General features: G+C 52.1%; 1 protein-coding gene across 1 annotated transcript in view; it reads right to left on the reverse strand.

Moving 5' to 3' along the window:
• Positions 1-17,309: 17,309 nt before the first annotated feature.
• The window catches only part of LOC123346681, a 34,295-nt gene continuing 31,799 nt past the window's right edge, over positions 17,310-19,805 (reverse strand). The window contains exon 18 of the mRNA XM_044984156.1: positions 17,310-18,783. Within this exon, the coding sequence (XP_044840091.1) occupies positions 18,224-18,783 (560 nt within the window). The 3' untranslated portion in view covers positions 17,310-18,223. The remainder of the gene's footprint in view (positions 18,784-19,805) is intronic.

Below are 19,805 nucleotides of genomic sequence, written 5' to 3' on the forward strand. Positions count from 1 at the left end.
TTGCACAAGTGAACAGAATCATTATTTGAATCTACCCTGTAAGGGAAGGGAGGGGAGGTAGAGGCTGTGACTGCTCCAGGAGGTCGCCATTTTGAGCTCACAGATGGAGGTTAGGGGATGGACAGATGCTCAAAGAGAAAAGAAAATTAGTAGCTGGGGATGTGCCCACCATGGCCTGGGCATGTTAACAGTCAGTGGTTGGGGCTTCAGTCCGAGTTAGAAGCCAATTGCCTGGGCATCCAACTGCCAGTTTGAAAACTCATTCGGGGGCTGAATGAAGAGGGAGAGTGTAGGGGGAGAGAGGAAGGTGGGAGCTGGAAATTTGGAAAGGCTCCTAGCTCACATCCACCAGATTGGTCACTTAAGTCACCTGGGTTGAAAGCACCACCAGACTGGGATGAGAGGGTTTGTGTGTGGACAGAACGGGGGTTAGGGCAGTGCCAGACTTAGAGCCCGAGTTACCTCTGCCATGAAGACAGCCCGTTAGACACAGGCGCTAACTTTTGTTTTTCCCACGGGATGCTCTGGCCCTGCTCCACCTAAGGCCCTGTCCCCGCGGGGCATCTTCCCCCAGGCCCCATCCTCATTTCACCTCTTCCTGCCCCTACACTGCCTCCTCCTGTACCTGCAACTTGCTCCTCTGCACCCCCTCCCTGAGCCTTCCCGCCCACCTGCCAACCTCTCACTCCTCTCTGCCCCCTCCCCGAGAGCCTCCCACCAGCCACTTGCTGATCAGCGGCCAGCCCTAGGGCCAGCCAAATAGAGCTTGGGGAACAGCTCATTGGTGGCCAGCCCCAGGACCCTGCAGAGCAGCTGATTAGCGGCCAGCACCAAACAGCTGTGGCTGGTGGGTGTTGAACATTCCCTATTTTTTTCCATGGGTGCTTGGGCCCCAGAGCACCCTTGGAGTCAGTGCCTCTGCTGTTAGCGTAGAATGCAGCCCCCTGATTAGGTACAGCAGGTTCCTGCCGGCCAGTCCCAATACAGGATGAGGAAATAAAACTTCTTTATCAACTACCAGAAAGCTCAAAGCAAAGAGGTGACTCCTGAGGGTTTCAGGTCACTCGGAGGCATTTACATTGCAGACCATGAATCACGAAGCTGCATGTCTCTTCAGATACCTGCTTAAAGCAACCCAAATGTAAACAACAAGCCATTGTCAATCTCTGACTCAGCCCAGGGAACGGGTCTGAGTGCTTTGTGAAGAATTGTACAGAGGTGAGGAGAAGTTCATACAAATAAATGTTTCTGCTAAGACTCCACAGCTCCAAAGTGCTTCACTAGTAAATATTTTGTATGATTGCCACCATCTGGAGCAGTCAATCGATTAACAGAGAAATTTTGTTTTTAAAAACTTTCTCTATACATGGACACCCTCATAGACAGAGAGCAATCAGACCCAAATACAAACAGAAACTGTTACTGTCAAGGTTCCTTCCCCGCTCTGGACTTTAGAGTACAGATATGAGGACCTGCATGTGAACCCCTAAACTGAATTACCAGCTTAGATTTGGTTTTGCTGCCACCACTCCCAAATACTAACTCCCTTCCCTGGATAGTCTTGAGAGACTTCTTCACCAAGTTCCTGGTGAACACCGATCCAACCCCTTGGATCTTAACACAAGGAGAATTTAACCATCCCTCCTCCTTTCCCTCACCGATTCCTGATGAGTCCATATCCAAGGAAAAATCAATCAGGTTCTTAAAAAGAAGGCTTTTAATTAAAGAAAGAAAGGTAAAAATCATCTCTGTAAAATCAGGATGGAAAATAACTTTACAGGGTAATCAGATTCATAGAGCCAAGAGGAACCCTCTCTAGTCTTAGGTACAAAATTACAGCAAACAGAGGTAAATCTTCTCAGCAAAAAGGAACATTTACAAGTTGAGAAAACAAAGATAAACCTAACACGCCTTGCCTGGCTGTTACGTACAAGTTTGAAATATGAGAGACTGGTTCAGAAAGATTTGGAGAGCCTGGATTGATGTCTGCTCCCTCTTAGTCCCAAGAGCGAACAACCCCATAACAAAGAGCACAAACAAAAGCCTTCCCCCCACCAAGATTTGAAAGTACTTGTCCCCTTATTGGTCCTTTGGGTCAGGTGTCAGCCAGGTTACCTGAGCTTCTTAACCCTTTACAGGTAAAAGGATTTTGGTGTCTCTGGCCAGGAGGGATTTTATAGTATTGTACACAGGAGGGCTGTTCCCTTCCTTTATAGTTATAACAGTTACACACAGGTGTGTCCTGTTTCCAAAGCTACAGGCAGCCATTCCAAAAGTCACTCCCCACCCCCTATATCTATGTGTCCTGCCTCGCTCACCGCAATTCTTTGGTAACCCATCAAAAAGTTTCACGTTCCAATCTCGCAGGGATGTTCTGCAGAAAGGCAGCAAGGAATGTGCTGCAAGTAGAAGGAGGTGGGTCCATACTGTTAGCACAATGGGCATTTTTGAGAGTGTTGCCTCCCATAGGCGGCCCATTCTGGGCTCCTGTGACTTAGGGTAGCTCCCCTGGCTACCTTAAATTACACTGGGGGGTGTTTTAGCCCCTCCCTCCCCCCAGAGCAGCCTGGAATGCCAAAAGTGCAGAAGTGGTGTCAAGCGACCTTTGCCATCTCCCCCAGAGCTGTGAGTTCTGTGCTGCACATCCCAGAGGCCCGGCACAGTATCGCACCCTGTGTTTCTCGACCTTGTGCTTGCAGACATAACCCTGAAAAGGAACTGAGTGTAAGTGATGCAGTGATGCCCGCCTGAGTCTGCAGACAGCCTGAAACCATAGCGCTAAGAAATGGGAACTTCTCCATTCCTCTCAGCTCAGGGGACTCGTGATGCCATGGAATTCTGTGTGTCTGCCACAATTCACAGGTTCCCTCAAGTTTTATCTTTTGTGTCCCTGCTCTGCTGCAGACAGGAGTGGGGGGAGCCACCCCCTCACCTAAACAGCCAACGCCCCAGTCAGAGAAGGAATCTTCCCTCCCTCTTTCAAACATGTAATAGTCCAACCAACACTGAGCAAACCCACCCTGGATGCTTCAGTTTTCACCACTATTACCAGCATCATATCTATTCCTGAGCGAGCTGAGAGGGGAGCTAGCAAATGGCCCCCCACTAGCTCATCTAGCTGGAGCTACACTCTAGGCATGGCTCGCTCTGGATTGAGGCCAGGCCATTGAACTGCAACTGCTTTAGGGGCACTGATGGACGATCTCCTTCTGTCACTGGACAGGTGGTTAGAAACTGACCAAGGAGCTATGAACTCCTGCTCAAAGGATGCTGTAAATGAGCAGCATTCCCACCCTGCACATGCTGTGTGGGGTCAAACTGCCCTGCCCTGGGACTTTGCTTTATTCATAAGGTAACTCACAATAACACAACAGTAACTCCAGCCCCAGCTTTCCTCCCAGTCTGGCTTTTCCTAGGGCTCCTCCTGTGGTGCCAGCAGAGAATGGGCACAGCAGGTCCTGGGGAAGCTGACAACAGGACATGCTCACAGAGGTTGAGGGCCCTGGCTGGCCCCTGGCTGCCCAGAGGGAAGGGCCTGTGCACTCATAGAGCTGGGCACAGGAAGCACAGCAGGGTCCGGGTGTAACAGAGGCAGATGTCCCGACCAGTCCAGCCCATGGAATTTCACTATGGGCCAGAGTTATGAAGACACAGCAGTGCCTACAGAGGCAGATAGATGCCTAGTGGGTTCTCAAAAGCTTCTAAGCAAGTAATGTGCCCAAGGGAAATCAATAGGAGTTAGGTACCCAAGGGCTATTGAAACCAAAGGGAGTTAGGTGCCTAAACAGAAGCACTTTTGAAAATCCCACAAGGTACCTAACGTCCTAATCGCTAATTTCAAGGAATTAGACCAGCCGGTCACTATTTTTACAGAGCATTCCAGAAGGTGGTGGATAGAACCCAGAGCAATTGTGATGAATTTCCTGGAGAGAACCAATGAAGACAGTAAAGTGGGGGCGGGGAGAGAAGCTGCACATGTGTAGTTATGTTGTTTATGACACATGTACATTGTAACTGAACAACCCAGTCCTACAATTTAATAGTTTATTTTGTTGAGATTAATATTTTGGATTTCTTGAAATTCCACAGTTGAAATACAAATGATGTTATTTAGAGAAGTTAAACTTTAATATAGATTTGAGGGAAGAATCAAAAAATAAATGTAAATAATTCCAGTTCTAAAAATATGGTTAGATGCTTGTTTTTGAAATACTGTTGAAATGTAAATTAAAATAGTCTTGTATTTACACCTTGTTACAATAATATTTTCCAAATTAGAATAATCTTTATCCTTTCATATTTTACATTGAGATTTCACAGGGGTAGAAAATTCTGACAGGAGTGAATGACCCCATCCCCCACCACCTGCTACCCCTGGGGCAGGGGACGGGAAAGGTGGGGGCTGGGGGTTCCCAGGTGTCCGGTTTTCGACTGGAACCTCCAGTTGAAAAGGGAAACTGGCAGCACAGAAAGTCCAGTTGCTGCAGTAACTGGCCCCCACCACTGGGACTGGGAAGAGCAGCAGGGCTGGGAGGGGCCAGTCTGTGCCGTGGGGTCACTGTCAGGGACCGAGATTCCTTCCAGCCTGAGCTGGGACCGGGCAGATTATCAGGGGAGCCGCATTTTTACCTGCCTTATGGAGCTCTGGGCAAAAGAAAGGGCGGAGCGTCCCGGAGAAGGTGTCAGTGAAAGTGAAGAGATGGAACCTGTCAGTCACATTGTAAAACGAGACCTCGTCCGCCTCATAGTCCAGGAAAATCCCCACCCGGCTGGGCCTGACGCTCACAGGGAGGGGGGTCGGGGTGGAGGTGAGGGCCTGGTATCCCCCATCCCTCAGCCCCACGACCCAGTATCTAGCCTCAGGTGTGAGTCTGACCTGCCCCTTCCTGCTCACAGATTCCCTACAAACCCCCAGAGCCCAGTCAGGCTTGTCTCCCACCTCCACCTCCCAGTAACGCCTCCCGCCCGCGAACCCCTCAGCACCCAGGACAATGGGATATTTATCAAATCTCTCAGGGTTGTTGGGCAGATCCTGGCATTTGTCTCCGTGTCTCACACGTTTCCGATCCTCAGACAGGACGAGTTTGGGATTTGCCGTGTCTGGATCCAGAGTCACGTCCACTGGGGAGAGAGTCACAGAGTCAGGGCCAGGGGCAGGGGCTGGTCACTGGGATCAAAGGGAAATTAACCTGCGTCCCTGTTTATCACTGGGGGGGGCGGTTGTTGCCTGAGAGGAGTCAGGGCCCCTCTGCCTGTGAGAAGACAAAGAGGGGAAAGGGCAGGAGGAATGGGGGAGGGGTGGGAAGGGGTCAGTGGAGGTGTGGGGAGGTGACAGGCTGATGCTGGGAGAGGAAAGGGGAGGGGGAGGTGACAGGAGCAGAGGGGGTGGAGGGAGGGATATAGGGGTGGGGCAGGCATGAGGGGAATGTGGGGTCAAGAGAAGGGGCAGGCACCAGGAAGACAGAGGGGGGTGAAGGGAAGGGCAGGTTCCCGGGGGCTGCAGAGGGTGGGGGGGCTGGCACCAGGGCAGAAGAAGGGGACGGACCCCGGGGGCACAGGGAAGCCAGGGAAGAGGTGGGCACCAGGGCGCAGAGGGATGTGAGGGAATGGGGGGGAGCTCCAATGGGGCAGAGGGCATCAAGGGGAAGGACTGGTGCCGGGGTGTGTGGGGGGGATGAGGAGTGTGCAGGTGCCAGGACCATGGAAGGAGAGAATGGGCAGGCACCCGGGGAAAGAGTGAGGCAGGAGCCCAGGGGCAAAGGGGCTGGTTAGGGCAGGGACTGTGTCACCAGTAGGCAGAGGAGGGCAAGAGGAGGAGGGGCAGGTGCCAGGGAGTTGCAGGGGGGTGGTGAGGAGAGGAGCATGTGCCTGGGGGCAGAATGAGGTGATGGGAGTGGCGGGCACTGGGGGGGGGGGCTACGGGGGAAGAGGAGGGGCATGCACCAGGGCCGTAGATTACGAGTGAGAGGCAGAACTGGTGCCAAGGGAAAGAGAGAGAGATGAGGGGAGGGCTGGGCATCAGGGGTTCAAAGAGTGGGCTAGAGAAGGGATGGGCAGCACTGAGGGATTGGGGGAAGGGAAATACACACGTACAGGCAGGCCAGGCTCAGGACATCAGCTATTAAACACTCCTGAACTGCTGTTAAATTTGCCCTTGGTAGAAAATTTCCCCTTGGGCTCCCATAGCTCTTTTACTGAAGGCTGCGGGGAAAAAGATATGGCCTGTAGCAATTAGTGACACTATCAAGGAGCTGGTCTGAATGAAAGAGACCTTGGAAGAGACTAGCTGCAGCTTTATGTGAATTCAGGGGACATCTTTACCCAGTAGTCGTGGACTATTTTTCCAGGTGTATAGAAATAGTGTACTTGAAAGATGTAACACACCCGAGTGTTACAGAGCAACTGACGTGCACTTTTGGTCATTTCAGAGTTCCAGAAGAACATGAGACAGAGCATGGACCACAATTCACTGAAGTAGAATTTAATTTATCCAAACAAAATATGATCTTCCTCATATTACGAGCAGCCCAGATTACTCACAAGCGAATGGAGAGGCTGAGAGAGCTGTACAGACAGCCAAGAATATCCTTCAGCAGGAAGATCCATTGTTTGCTCTACTGAGTTATAGATCAACACCAATAGCAGCTACTGGATATAGTGTAGCACAACTCCTGATGGGAAGACAACTCAGAACTGTCCTCCCAACTAGTCAAATTGAATAAAAAGGCAAAAAGAGCTTATGAACACTTTTACAACAGACATCACTTAGGCCTGGTCTACACTACGGGGGTGGGGGGGGATCGAACTAAGGTACGCGACTTCAGCTACGCGAATTAGATTAGATTAGACGCGATAGTTCGAACTCCGAGAAGTCGAACTCTCCGCGTCAACCCGGCGGGTAAGTATAGACCTACCCTTAGAAAACTGCCAGGCCTAGAACCTGGTGACCATGTTTGTGTCAAACTGGATGGAGAAAAAGAATGGAATACTCCAGCTGCTGTAAAGAAAAAGAATTCAACACCCAGGTTGTCTGTGATTGAGACCAACAGAGGCGATTTCAACAGAAACTGTCAACATCTACAGTTTGTTTCTCAGAAAGAACAATCAGCTGAGCAAACTCTACAGATAGTGGATGCAGAACAAGAAGATGATTCAAGGATTCCAGACCGACCATAGCCAGTCATTAGAACTAATGGACAGCCAGATGACCAAGTTGTTACCTATTTGGTTCATGTAATTAAAAGACCAGCACCATTCAGAGATACATAACAGACTGATCTGCACTGAACTTCAAAGATAGTACGATAATGTAAATATTATATCAGCCTTTGAAGTCGCCCTTCTCCCCCACCCCCTGCACCTGAGATATGAATATGCTAGCCGGAACTGGATTCTCTAGAGACCCAGAGACAAAGAAAAGCTTTTTGGATAAAAGCCTGAGTTTAAAATGACTTGGGACCTTCTTCCTGGTCCAGCAAATGGACAGAACCCTGGTCCCCCGAGGGCCCCAATCCCTACAGGAGGATTGGAAGGACTTGGCCTGCTGAGGCCTCATAACATTGGGTGCTCATTCTGAGCTGAAGCTCTGATGAACTTGAACCACAAGGAAACCCCTAGGGTGGGAGGATGCCTGGTGAGCTTATGAGCTTGTGTGTAGGTCCTTCCATTGTATTTAATGTCGTCTTTTTACCTTAAGAATAAAGCTAAGCTTGCTTAGGAAGAGCTGGGTGGTCATTTATTGCTTTAGCAATTACACTGTATCCATCTCTGGAGGGAAAGCAAGCAGGTGTTCAGGGCAACCTGTCTGTGCTGCTGGGAATTACACAGTGAAGGCCAAGCACTGTGCAGCCTGGACATACCCTGGTCAGAAGGGAAAATGACATGGGGTCTCCACCCAACAGAAGCAATAGCTGGGAGCCTGTGAAGGGTGCCCTTGCTGAATCACTGAGTGGGAGATACAGGTGCAGTTGCCCTGAACTGTGACACCTATTTCTGTGAGAGGGGCGGGGCTTAGTACACTCCCTTCTCATCAGCATCTCCCATTGGCTACCTTAGGAGGTGTCACAGAGCCACAGGATCAGCGCTAAGCCCACAGCTTTGAAACAGTCTCTAAGGCCTTGTCTACACTACCGGACTATTTCGAATCTACTTAAGTCGAATTTGTGGATTCGACCTTATGAAGTCGAATTTGTGTATCCATACTAAATACACAAATTCGAACTTCTGAGTCCACATTCACGGGGCCAGCGTCGACTTTGGAAGCGGTGCACTGTGGGAAGCTATCCCACAGTTCCCGCAGTCCCCGCTGCCCATTGGAATGCTGGGTAGAGCTCGCAATGCCTGCTGGGGGAAAAAATGTGTCCAGGGTGGTTTTGGGTTAGTGTCGTCATTGAACCGTCAATCACGCCCTCCCTCTCTTCCTTGAAAGCGCCGGCAGGAAATCTGTTCGCGCCCTTGTCTGGTCGGTTACAGCGCGGATGCCACAGCACTGCGAGCATGGAGCCCCCTGCGATCATCGCTGCACTTATGGCCGTTGTCAACTCCTCGCACCTTATCGTCCACCTCTTCCACAGTCAGCTGCTGAGAAACCGGGTGAGGAGGCTCCGGCAGCGCGGTGAGGAGAGTGGCACAGACCTCTCAGAAACCAGGGTACGCCGGGCAGTGGAGATCATGGTGGCAATGGGTCACGTTCATGGTGTGGAACGGCGATTCTGGGCCCGGGAAACAAGCACAGACTGGTGGGACCGCATAGTGCTGCAGGTCTGGGATGACACAGAGTGGCTGCGAAACTTCAGGATGCGTAAGGGCACTTTCCTTGAACTGTGTGACTTGCTGTCCCCTGCCCTGAAGCGCCAGGACACAAGGATGCGAGCAGCCCTGAGTGTGCAGAAGCGAGTGGCCATAGCCCTCTGGAAACTTGCCACGCCAGACAGCTACCGGTCAGTAGCGAACCACTTTGGCGTGGGCAAATCTACCGTGGGGATTGCTGTCATTCAAGTAGCCCACGCAATCGTTGAGCAACTGCTCTCAAAGGTAGTGACTCTCGGAAATGTCCAGGTCATCATAGATGGCTTCGCCGCGATGGGATTCCCAAACTGCGGTGGGGCTATAGATGGGACTCACATCCCTATCCTGGCACCAGCCCACCAGGCCAGCGAGTACATTAACCGAAAGGGCTACTTTTCAATGGTGCTGCAAGCTGTGGTGGACCATAGGGGACGTTTTACCAACATCAACGTCGGGTGGGCGGGCAAGGTTCATGACGCGCGTGTGTTCAGGAACTCTGGTCTGTTTAGACGCCTCCAGGCAGGTACTTTCTTCCCGGACCACAAAATAACGGTTGGGGATGTGCAGATGCCTACAGTGATCCTCGGGGACCCGGCCTACCCGCTAATGCCCTGGCTCATGAAGCCCTATACAGGCGCCTTGGACAGTGAGAAGGAACTCTTCAACTACCGGCTGAGCAAGTGCAGAATGGTGGTGGAGTGTGCTTTCGGACGTCTCAAGGGGAGATGGCGGACCTTACTGACTCGCTCGGACATCAGCGAAAAGAATATCCCCGTAGTTATTGCTGCTTGCTGTGTGCTCCACAATCTCTGTGAGAGCAAGGGCGAGACCTTTTTGGCCGCTTGGGAGGTTGAGGCAAATCGCCTGGCTGCTGTTTACGATCAGCCAGACACCCGTGCCGAGAGAATATCCCAGCGGGAAGCGATGTGCATCAGGGAGGCTTTGAAAGCGAGTTTCCTCGCAGAGCAGGGTAACCTGTGACTGTCCACTTGATTTTAAGAGAGCCTGATCACAAACCAAGTTTCCCCCACTTCCAAAGGACGTTTTAAAACTAAGGACATGTTTCAGTAATTAATAATAAATCTTTCGTTGACTTTGCATTTCTGTTTCTTGGTTGAAACATGGAAGCATTCTGTGCTGGGTAAGGTGTGCACTGATGTACAGACCGCTTGTCCAAAAGAGGACGGACAGCCTCCTGCTCCTACATAGGTCTGTGGGGTGGGGGACGGTTTACGGTGGTTGTGCATGTAGGGGGAGGGTTGCAGGAATGGGTGGGTTTGCAGGAAGGGGCGAGGGGTGCCGTCTTTGGATAGGGGTTAACATGACGGCTGTGGGTTTGGGCGTTGGAAGGGGTGAGGGGTGTGGGGGAAGGGTGAGTATCTGCCCCTGGATGAGGGCTCTTTTTGGGGCTCAGGGCACCGGGGAGGATCGTGGCTACGGTCCAAGTGCATGTGAAGGGAAGCCTGCCTTTACATTCGGGGATGGCAGGCACCAGGACCCTGGACAAGCATAAACATCAAGGAAAGACCCGGGGCAGCATACACCACACAGACTGTCCCTGGTGCCTAGTGACTGCAGTCTGTGTGTGCCCTGCAGTTGACCCTGCACCCAAGTCTGTACCATGGCACTGTGGGCTATGCACTGCAATTACAATTCCCCCCCCACACACACACCCACAGAAAGTCTTCTGACACGAGAAACGTGATGGAAACAGTGAGTAACACCAAACCGCTTTTAATAATGTAGTACACAGTGGGGGGTTTAAACTTGGAGTTGGGACTGGTTGATGCTGTAAGGAAAGAGCTTGTACAAATTTACAGCGCGAGAGTTGTCTCGAACATTATCGGTCTGCTGCGGTGCAGGGACAGTTCTCACGGCCCCTACCGCCCCTCCTTCTTGTAACTTTGGGTGAGGGGGGGACAGGACTTCTTGGCGTTGGAGGGCGGTTGCAGATGCACTGCAGGGGGGCTCTCTCCTCCTGCCTGTGGTCTTGCAGAACATCTACAAGGCGCCGGAGCATGTCCGTTTGCTCCCTCATTAGACCAAGCAGCGTTTGAGTCGCCTGCTGGTCTTCCTGCCGCCACCTATCCTCCCGTTCCATGTGTGTGCGATGCTGCTGACACAGGCTCTCCCTCCACTGTCTCTGCTCTGCCGCCTCCGCTCTGGAGCAGGCCATCAGTTCCTGGAACATGTCGTCCCTAGTCTTTTTCTTTCGGCGTCTAATCTGAGCCAGCCTCTGCGAGGGGGATGCCGGGGCAGTCCGGGAAGGAGCCGAAGCTGTGTGATGCGAAAAAGTAGGTGATTTCCTTGAACACATACATGTTTGCCAACAGTAAACACAGTCTAGTCAGTTTCAGTTAACAAGACCAAAGAGGGAACCAAGTCTCAGGAGATCTCAGAACTAATCCGAGATTTCGGAATACGCTCTCATTGGCGGCGCCATTGCACTGGATAGCGCACAAGCGAGGAGAGACAGCTGCATCCCTCTTGCACAAAGTCCTGGTAAGCCTTACAGTACATACTGCTTATCAGTTAGTGGTTAGCTGTGCTCTCCTGCTAAAGGCAATGTGCAAAGCAGAAAGGATGAGCCTTTTGCAGCCCCTCCCGCCAGTGCACGGGAAAGATCACTGTATGCTTTTCCTCTGTGGCCTCCAACACGTGGCTGTTAAGCGAGGGTCATTGTTATGCAAAGTAAAAGTCTACCATTCACAATAGTAACAGTACACTAATTCCCCTAATTAGATGCAGCACTTCCAGAACGACATTACCCTGAGGCGTGTCACTCGGACTCAGAGAGAGCGGATGCTAACAGAAGCCCTGCACAGACCAGGACCATACGCTGCAATGCTTGTAGAGGCGATGCTTCCCCTTTACCTTAGGATGGCCTGGCGCGGAAGAGTGTGCTTCCACGGAGCACACAATAAGGCACCTCTCCTAAGGAACCTCCTGCTGAGGCTTTTCCAGCTGCTCTCTGAGAGCTTTTTTGAACTGTCCCCAGAGGATTATTGCTCGATTCCTATATGTGTAGACCTACTTTTTGTATAGTTTGATATTTAAAAAATTTTCTATAGTATTTCTATTTTTTATATACCTGTTTCTTAAAAAATAAATGTTTCCCTGTTTGTAGCACTTACCGCCTGATCCTTCCCCTGATTCCGAGTCCGGGTTAACGGGCGGGGATGGTTGGTAGGGGATCTCTGTGAGGGTGATGAAGAGATCCTGGCTGTCAGGGAAAGCGGGAGTGGGTTCGCTGTCGCCTGCGCCGTCCTCAAAAGACCCTTCCTCATCTTCCCCATCGGCGAACATCGAGGAGGAACTGTCCCGGTACACTATTCCGTCCTCGGAGTCCACCGTCACTGGTGGGGCAGTTGTGGCAGACCCACCTAGAATGGCATGCAGTGCCTCGTAGAAGCGGCATGTCTGGGGCTGGGCTCCGGAGCGTCCGTTTGCCGCTCTGACTTTTTGATACCCTTGTCTTAGGTCCTTCACTTTCACGCGGCACTGCATCGCATCCCGGCTGTATCCTTTCTCTTTCATGGCTTTAGAGACCTTCTCGAAGGTCTTCGCGTTCCACTTGCTGGAGCGCAGCTCCGAGAGCACAGACTCCTCGCCCCACACAGCGATCAGATCCATGACTTCCCTGTCAGTCCATGCTGGGGACCTCTTTCTATTCTGGGATTGCCCGGACTCCTCTGCTGGAGAGCTCTGCATCATTGCAGGTGCTGCGGAGCTCGCCCCGATGTGCAACCAGACCGTCAGATTCAAACCGCCCAGACAGGAAAATGAATTCAAATTTTCCCGGGTCATTTCCTGTGTGGCTGGCCAGAGAATCTAAGCTCGGACTGCTGTCCAGAGCGTCAACAGAGTGGTGCACTGTGGGATAGCTCCCGGAGCTACTAAGTTCGATTAGCATCCACACCAAGCCTAATTCGAGCTAGCCATGTCGAATTTAGCGTTACTCCACCTGCCGGGGTGGAGTACCAAATTCGAACTAAAGAGCCCTCTAGTTCGAATTAAATGGCTTCCTGGTGTGGACGGTTGAGCGGTTAGTTCGAATTAACGCTAATAAATTCGAATTAAAGTCCTAGTGTAGACCAGGCCTAAGAGGAATGAGTTCAGTGTGCGAGACCCCCTGGGGGCTCACTCCTCCAGGGTAAGCCACGCGGCCTCACCGCCTCCTTACATTGAGCCTTACACTGAGCTCCAGCTTCACACCAGGAGCTCTGCTCAGCAAGTCCAGCTGAGATAGACTCCTGGGGGAGACTTGTCCACTCTTCAAGGACTAAAGCACCTCATCTGGCATTTGCAGTGACACTCAAACAACATTGTCCAAAGAATAGGATTTATTAATCATCTGGAAACAGCATAGGAAGTCCTTAGGTTAGCACAGAGAACTGAAGATTAAAGCCCAGACCTTTCTGGTCAGCCCAGAGCCCAGCCAAGCTGTAAGGAACCCCATTGTTCAAGCTCTGTCTGTCTCTCCCTCTGACCCCCTTGAGCCTTGATCAGATCCCAGGGGAGAGCGCCAACTCCTTCCAGCAGCCGACTCTTATTCCCCACCTCACACCACTCCAGTCCTTTATTCTCGAGATGGGGGATACTTGCGCAGCTTCCTTGCTGAGGTGTGGGGGACTCCATCTGCCTCTGGGTGGTTGGTTGCTAGGTGTCAGTGTCCGGGTGTGATACTCTGTTCCTCAAAGCAGCACCCTGGAACCACCATATTCACCACTGTGATATGACTATGATAGGTTTTGTACTAAGTAGGCCTTGCAAGGCACCATTCTAAAAGTTTTCATCTGTTGAAAAATAATATCCTGTTGGATTGTCTGTGCTATCATTGTATGGAAAGTTATGAAGTGTTGCTGTGTGTGTCTCTGAAATATGTTGTGAGGTTGGGAAAAGCCACAACCAGCCTTTCAGGTACATGAGGAGCCAAATGGCTTTTATGGCTCATCATCACACAATCCACTATCCCGGAGGCTTCTCAGAGAAGGCACGTACACCATGGGGGAGGACCTAACCCATGTACAGCAAAGATCTTTCTAGCAAGCTGGAAGAAAGCATAAAAGAGAGACAGTGACATCATCACTTGGCCTCTCTCCCCTCTGATCTCAACACCTGGCAGCACAGCTGAAAGACAAGGTTTGAACTGGGGAAGGGTGGTCCCAGACTGGAAGGCAGTCCCAGCCTGTGTACTGAGGAACTGTAACCTGCTTTTACCATTTGTCAGGGTGAGAAAAGCTGTTTGATTCAACTCTTACTAAGGCCTGGTCTACACTAAGAAGGGGGGTCGAATTCAGCACTAAGAAGGGGGTACGCAAATTCAGCTACGTGAATAGCGTAGCTGAATTCGAAGTACCCTAGTTCGAACTACTCACCCGTCCAAATGCCGCAGGATCGAAGTCCGCGGCTCCAAGGTCGACTCCGCCACCGCCTTTTGCAATGGTGGAGTTCCAGAGTCGACCGGAGCGCGCGGGGAGTTCGAACTATCGCGTCTAGATTAGACGTGATAGTTCGAACTCCGAGAAGTCAAACTTACCGCGGGTCGACCCACGCGGTAAGTGTAGACCTACCCTTAGACTACAAGTTTAGGATTTTGAATGTGTTTACTTTTTATTTTCTTAAGGTAACTATCTCTGACCTTTATGCCTACCACTTACAATCACTTACAATCTATCTTTCTCTAGTTAAACTTATTTTAATGTTTTATCCTGACCAGTAAGTTTGTCTAAAGTGCTTGGGAAATCTGCTCAGGTAACAAAGGCTGGTGCATGTCCACTTTCCTTTGACGAAGTGGCAAACTAGGTAGTGAACTTACACTGACCAGGCTGGGCAAGGGGAAGGGGAGTGAGACCCCAGGCCCAGGGCTATGTGAGTGATGGGCCCAGGCTGGGTAAATGGGACCCGCTCACAGGGAGGAGCCTGGGCAGCTTGTCTCCCATTCTCGCCACATGTTCACCCGACCACATGGCTCATCCCCAATCCACGTCCTGCACCTCGGCACCTTCCTGTACAACCACACCCCTAACCCCTCCTTGCCATGCTCTGTTCCCAGCAGCTCCCTCCCTCAGTGCCATCTGTGGGAAGGGAGCTGGTGAGCCTGAGGTGGGTGAATGTTGTGCGGAGGTCAGACAAGGGAGGCTGGAAGCAGGTTTTGTAGTGTTAAAAGGGCTTCATCGTACATTCCTAATGACACAACACACTATGGGAGTCCTGAGAGCCTCACAGACATTCACTTTCCTTTGTGTTTCGCTCTCTGTACCCCCCCTGCTCTAACACAGCCAGGCACCGCACGGCTCCCTTGTGTGCTGAGATGCTGATGCTGGGTGAGACATTAACCCCTGTCATTTCACAGACCCAATAGAGATGTCATTGTGATCCATGGTACTTTATTCTGGTTTTCCTGGCTTTAATTTCTGGCCCGGTGGCCTGACAATGAGCAGAACTGGGAATTGGGACCATGCAGGGACAGAGCTGGTTGTGCTGGCCCCTCCCCTGCCATTTCCCATGGCTAGGGTGACCATATTTCCCTATGCTGAATACAGGACACCTTGTAAAACTGCTTGTATTCAACAGCAATCAATCAGAACTATGCAGTAGCCCCCACAACATGCTATAAAAACTCCAGAGCCCAGCAGGGAAAGGGGGGGCCTCAGGGGTCCGGGGGAGGGTCTTGGGCATAAGCGTGGTATGACTTCTATTTTGGGGGGCAGGGGCCAGCAGGGCTCAAGCCAGCTCCACGTGATGGATCCGGGGAGGGAGTGCCACCTTCACCCCCTGACTCTCCTCAGGAGGCCACCCAGCCTGTCTGGGTTTTGACGGGAGGGAGGCACAACCAAAAATTATAACTCAAAGGTGTGTGTGTGGGGGGGAAACTTGAGCTCAAAAAGGCTGAAAACAGCTCAGAGTGCAGGGAAGTGGGTTTCTGGGGGCTGTGTGCGGGCAGGGGGTAGCTCAGGGTGCAGGGAGCAGTCCCTGTTCCCTGAGGGCTCTGCCAGCCCCACCCCTACGGCTGTTACCGGCTGTGTGAGAAAAGGGGGCTGGGAGCTGAGCAGCAGCCAGCAGGAGAAGAGGGAACACCAGAGCTGCCTGCTCCATGGCACCAGCCAGAGGAACAGTTGCCCCGCACTGCCCAGCTCCAGCTTCCTGCCTCCAAACTGGCCAGAAGGCAGAGAGAGAAGGAAGTGTGCAGGGTGTGGAGTGCCCCCGGGATACCCCTTCATGCACACTGCAGTTTGGGGTGGCAACATTCCCAGTGCCCCCCAATTCTGCCCATGGGCTCAGGAGGCTTCTGTCCCATGGAGAGCACCGGGGATCCAAGATTCAGCCCCACGACTCCTGCCTTCAGCCTCATGGATGTCACCAAGGCTCAGGCATTCAGCCCCGTGGCTCTGGCTTCAGCCCTGCAGCAGGTGCTAGGAATCAGGGTTTCAGTCCTCCCCCCACAGCTCCAGCTTCAGCTCTGGAGCAGGCGTCGGGAATCGAGGCTTCAGTCCCCCTGTGGCTCTGGCTTCAGCCCTGGAGGCGGGGGCTGGGAATTGGGGGCTTCAGTCCCACTGTGACAGGTTGGGTCACAGAGACCCGCTTGGAACTGCCACCTGATGTGCTGAGACTACCGCTGAGCCTGTTTTCCCTGCCAGCTTGGGACTTCAGTGCCTTGCCTGGTTGAGCCAGACACACTAGTCTGCTAAAAACACAGACCCAGGTCTGAACCACGTTCCCCAAAAGCTGCAGGCTTAACTGAAAACAGCTTAGGACGTGCTCCTGTCTCCAACATCCTTATACCCAGTTCCCAATGGGGTCCAAACCGCAAATAAATCCATTTTACCCTGTATAAAGCTTATACAGGGTAAACCCATAAATTGTTTGCCCTCTATATCACTGATAGAGAGCTATGCACAGCTGGTTGCTCCCCCAGGTATTAATACTTGCTCTGGGTTAATTAACAAGCCAAAAGTGATTTTATTAAATATAAAAAGTAGGATTTAAGTGGTTCTAAGTAATAACAGAGAGCAAAGTGAATTACCAAGCAAAATAAAACAAAAACACTCAAGTCTAAGCCTAATACAGTAGGAAACTAAATGCAGGCAAATCTCATCCTCAGAGATGTTCCAATAAGCTTCTTTGACAGACTAGACTCCTTCCTAGTCTGAGTCCAGCAATCCCTCCCACCCTTGCAGTTACTCACCTTTGTTCCAGTTTCTTTCAGGTATCTCTTTGGGGGGGGGGGGGAGAGATTATCTTTTAAGCCATCTGAAGACAAAATGGGGGGGTGTTTCCAGGGCCTTATATAGTGTGCCTTACAGACACACACGCCTAGCCTCTCGCACCAGGGGCTACCTGACGTGTCATCTTCCTGCCTCTCCACCCGGCCTGAGGCCAGTACATGCTCTCACTGACAAGCCACTGCCTGCCCACACTCGCTCGCCAGCCACAAACAAGACACGGCTGGGGCTGCGCTGACTGACCACTGACTGACCAGCAGGGGGAGCAGAAAATATGGGACAATTTGTCCGATTTTAAAAAAAAGGCGAGACACCTACAATAGGGCTTAAATACAGGACTGTTCCGTTAAAAACGGGACGGACGGTCACCCTATGTCGGGAGCCACCATACACTCAATGACTCCCCTAGAACAAGAGACTGAGAATGCTGGTGGGGCCCAGATCTCTCCCTCACATCCCTCCCTCCCCTGGCTCCAGCCTTCTCTGTTCCTGAATCCCCCCTTCTGTCCACTCTGCCCCTTCACCATTCCCATAACCCCTACCCACCTTCTCAGAGCTCCCGCTAATCACGCTGGGATCTCCTCTCTGTCATGTCTGCCAGGGGCTCTTCCTCCTTATGGCCTCTCTCCCCTCCCCCTCTCATTACATCCTCACCCCACTCCCTGGAATCTTTCTTTTGTGACCTGGGCTCTTCTCTTCCTGCTGCTACAGCCCCCTCCCCACCCCAGCCTTGGCCACACAGCCACCCTTGACATTGCATGCATACCCCTCTGCCCCTGCACCCCTACAGCTCATAGCCTGCTCACCACCTCCTTCTCTGCCCCTCTCCACTCTCCCAGCTCACAGGCCTGGTGCTGGGGATCAAGAGGGGAGAGCACAGTGATATCTTTGTGGAAGATTATAATTTAGAGCTGCTCCCTCATAAGGGACAGGATTAGGAATACAGAGATTTAGATATATGCCTGGAAGGTGGGGTTGAGAACACAGGGTAGCTGTGCACAGCTGGTCACCACAGAAGCTCTCTAGTTTTTTTTTTTTTTTATGTTTTATTCCTGTCTCATTCACTGGTTCGTTGCTTAATGAACCCCAAGGTCATGACGGGAGGAAGTGGGGGGGACAGGCAGGTGATGCCCTTTGTACCATCCCCATGGGAACAGGCCTGGGGGATGGTCAGCACTGGGAGGGGACAGCGTCTGCTATCGGTGTTGCTGTCAGGGACAGAGATTCCCTTCGGCCTGAGCTGAGACCGGGCAGATTATCAGGGGAGCCGTCTTTGTACCCCCAGCGTTGAGACCAGGATAGAAATAAGGGCGGAGCTTCCCGTGGAAGGTGCCAGTGAAAGTGTAGAGATGGGACCTGTCAGTCACATTGTAAAACGAGACCTCGCCCGCCTCATAGTCCAGGAAAATCCCCACCCGGCTGGGCCTGACGCTCACGGGGAGGGGGGTTGTGGGGGAGGTGAGGCCCTCGTATTTCCCATCCGCCAGCTGCACGACCCAGTATCCATCCTCAAGTGATACATCATTCTCCCCCTTCCTGATGACAGAATCCCTACAAACCCCAAGCATCCAGTCAGGCTTGTCTCCCACCTCCACCTCCCAGTAATGCCTCCCGCCCGTGAATCCTTCAGTGCCCAGAACTTCAGGGTAAGTGTCAAATCTCTCAGGATTGTCAGGCAGAGCCTGTTCTTCGTCTCCATGTCTCACATGTTTCCGATCCTCAGACAGGACGAGGTTGGGATTTGCTGTGTCTGGATCCAGAGTCACATCCACTGGGGAGAGAGTCACAGAGATAGTGCCAGGGGCAGGGGCTGGTTACTCAGACTAATGGAAATCAACCTGTGTCCCAATTAATTGCTGTTTAATCTCTGATTATACAATCAGTCACCCAGAATTGGACATGGAGGCAAAATATCTCCTGAAGGGAGAGTGGTATGTTCATTGCTTGGGGCAGAGGGGTGTAAGGATGCAGACAGACACCAGCTGGACATGGGGGAGGAGTGAGGTGGGGTAGAGGAGAGGGGCAGGTATTAAGGACGAAGGATGGGGGCGAGCTTGAGGCACCAGGTGAGCAGAGAGGAGAGGTGCAGGCACCAGCAAGGAGAGGATGAGTGGGGAAGATGCCAGAGAGTCAGAGAAGGGTGAGATTAGGGTTAGAAACCAGTGGACAGAGTGGGGGTGAGGGAGATGCAGGCCCCAGGAAATCTCTGTTGCTTTGGGGCTGTGTGTGGTGGGTTTGTTGCTAAGAGCAGGTCGGTGCCATCCCCACACACACTGGCCTGGAAGCCCTGCCCTAGGGGGCACAGCTGGGACTCTCCATAGTGGCTGTCCCCATGGACACCGCCTTCCAGCCAGGCAAACTGCACAGCCAGGCCCTCCCCTAGGGCATGAACAGTGTGTCTGGGTGGGGCATGCTGGGCTGGGGGCAGGGCTGGGTGATGGGGAGTTTAAGTGGACACTGCAGGGAACACAGACCATCTGTAGCAATCTGGACAGGGTAGCAGTCTCAGATCACACCTGCACATCAAGTCTGCAGCAGGGTTGAACAGGGGCAGCTACATCGATGCAAGAAAACCCTGTGCGGACAACCTGAGGATTTGTCTACACTAGAAATGCTACATTCTCCCATTGGCATCAGTAACCCAACTCCCCAAGATGTGGTTGCTACGTCAACAGAAGAATTCTTCCGTTGACCTTGTGCTATCTACGCTGGAGGACAAGTCAGCTTAATGTGTCATTCTGGGTGAGTCCCAAAATGGACAATGCTCAGAAAGCTCATCTCAGAGCCCCAAAG

Source organism: Mauremys mutica, chromosome 12 (genome assembly GCF_020497125.1).
Source record: "Mauremys mutica isolate MM-2020 ecotype Southern chromosome 12, ASM2049712v1, whole genome shotgun sequence".
NCBI lineage: Eukaryota > Metazoa > Chordata > Testudines > Geoemydidae > Mauremys > Mauremys mutica.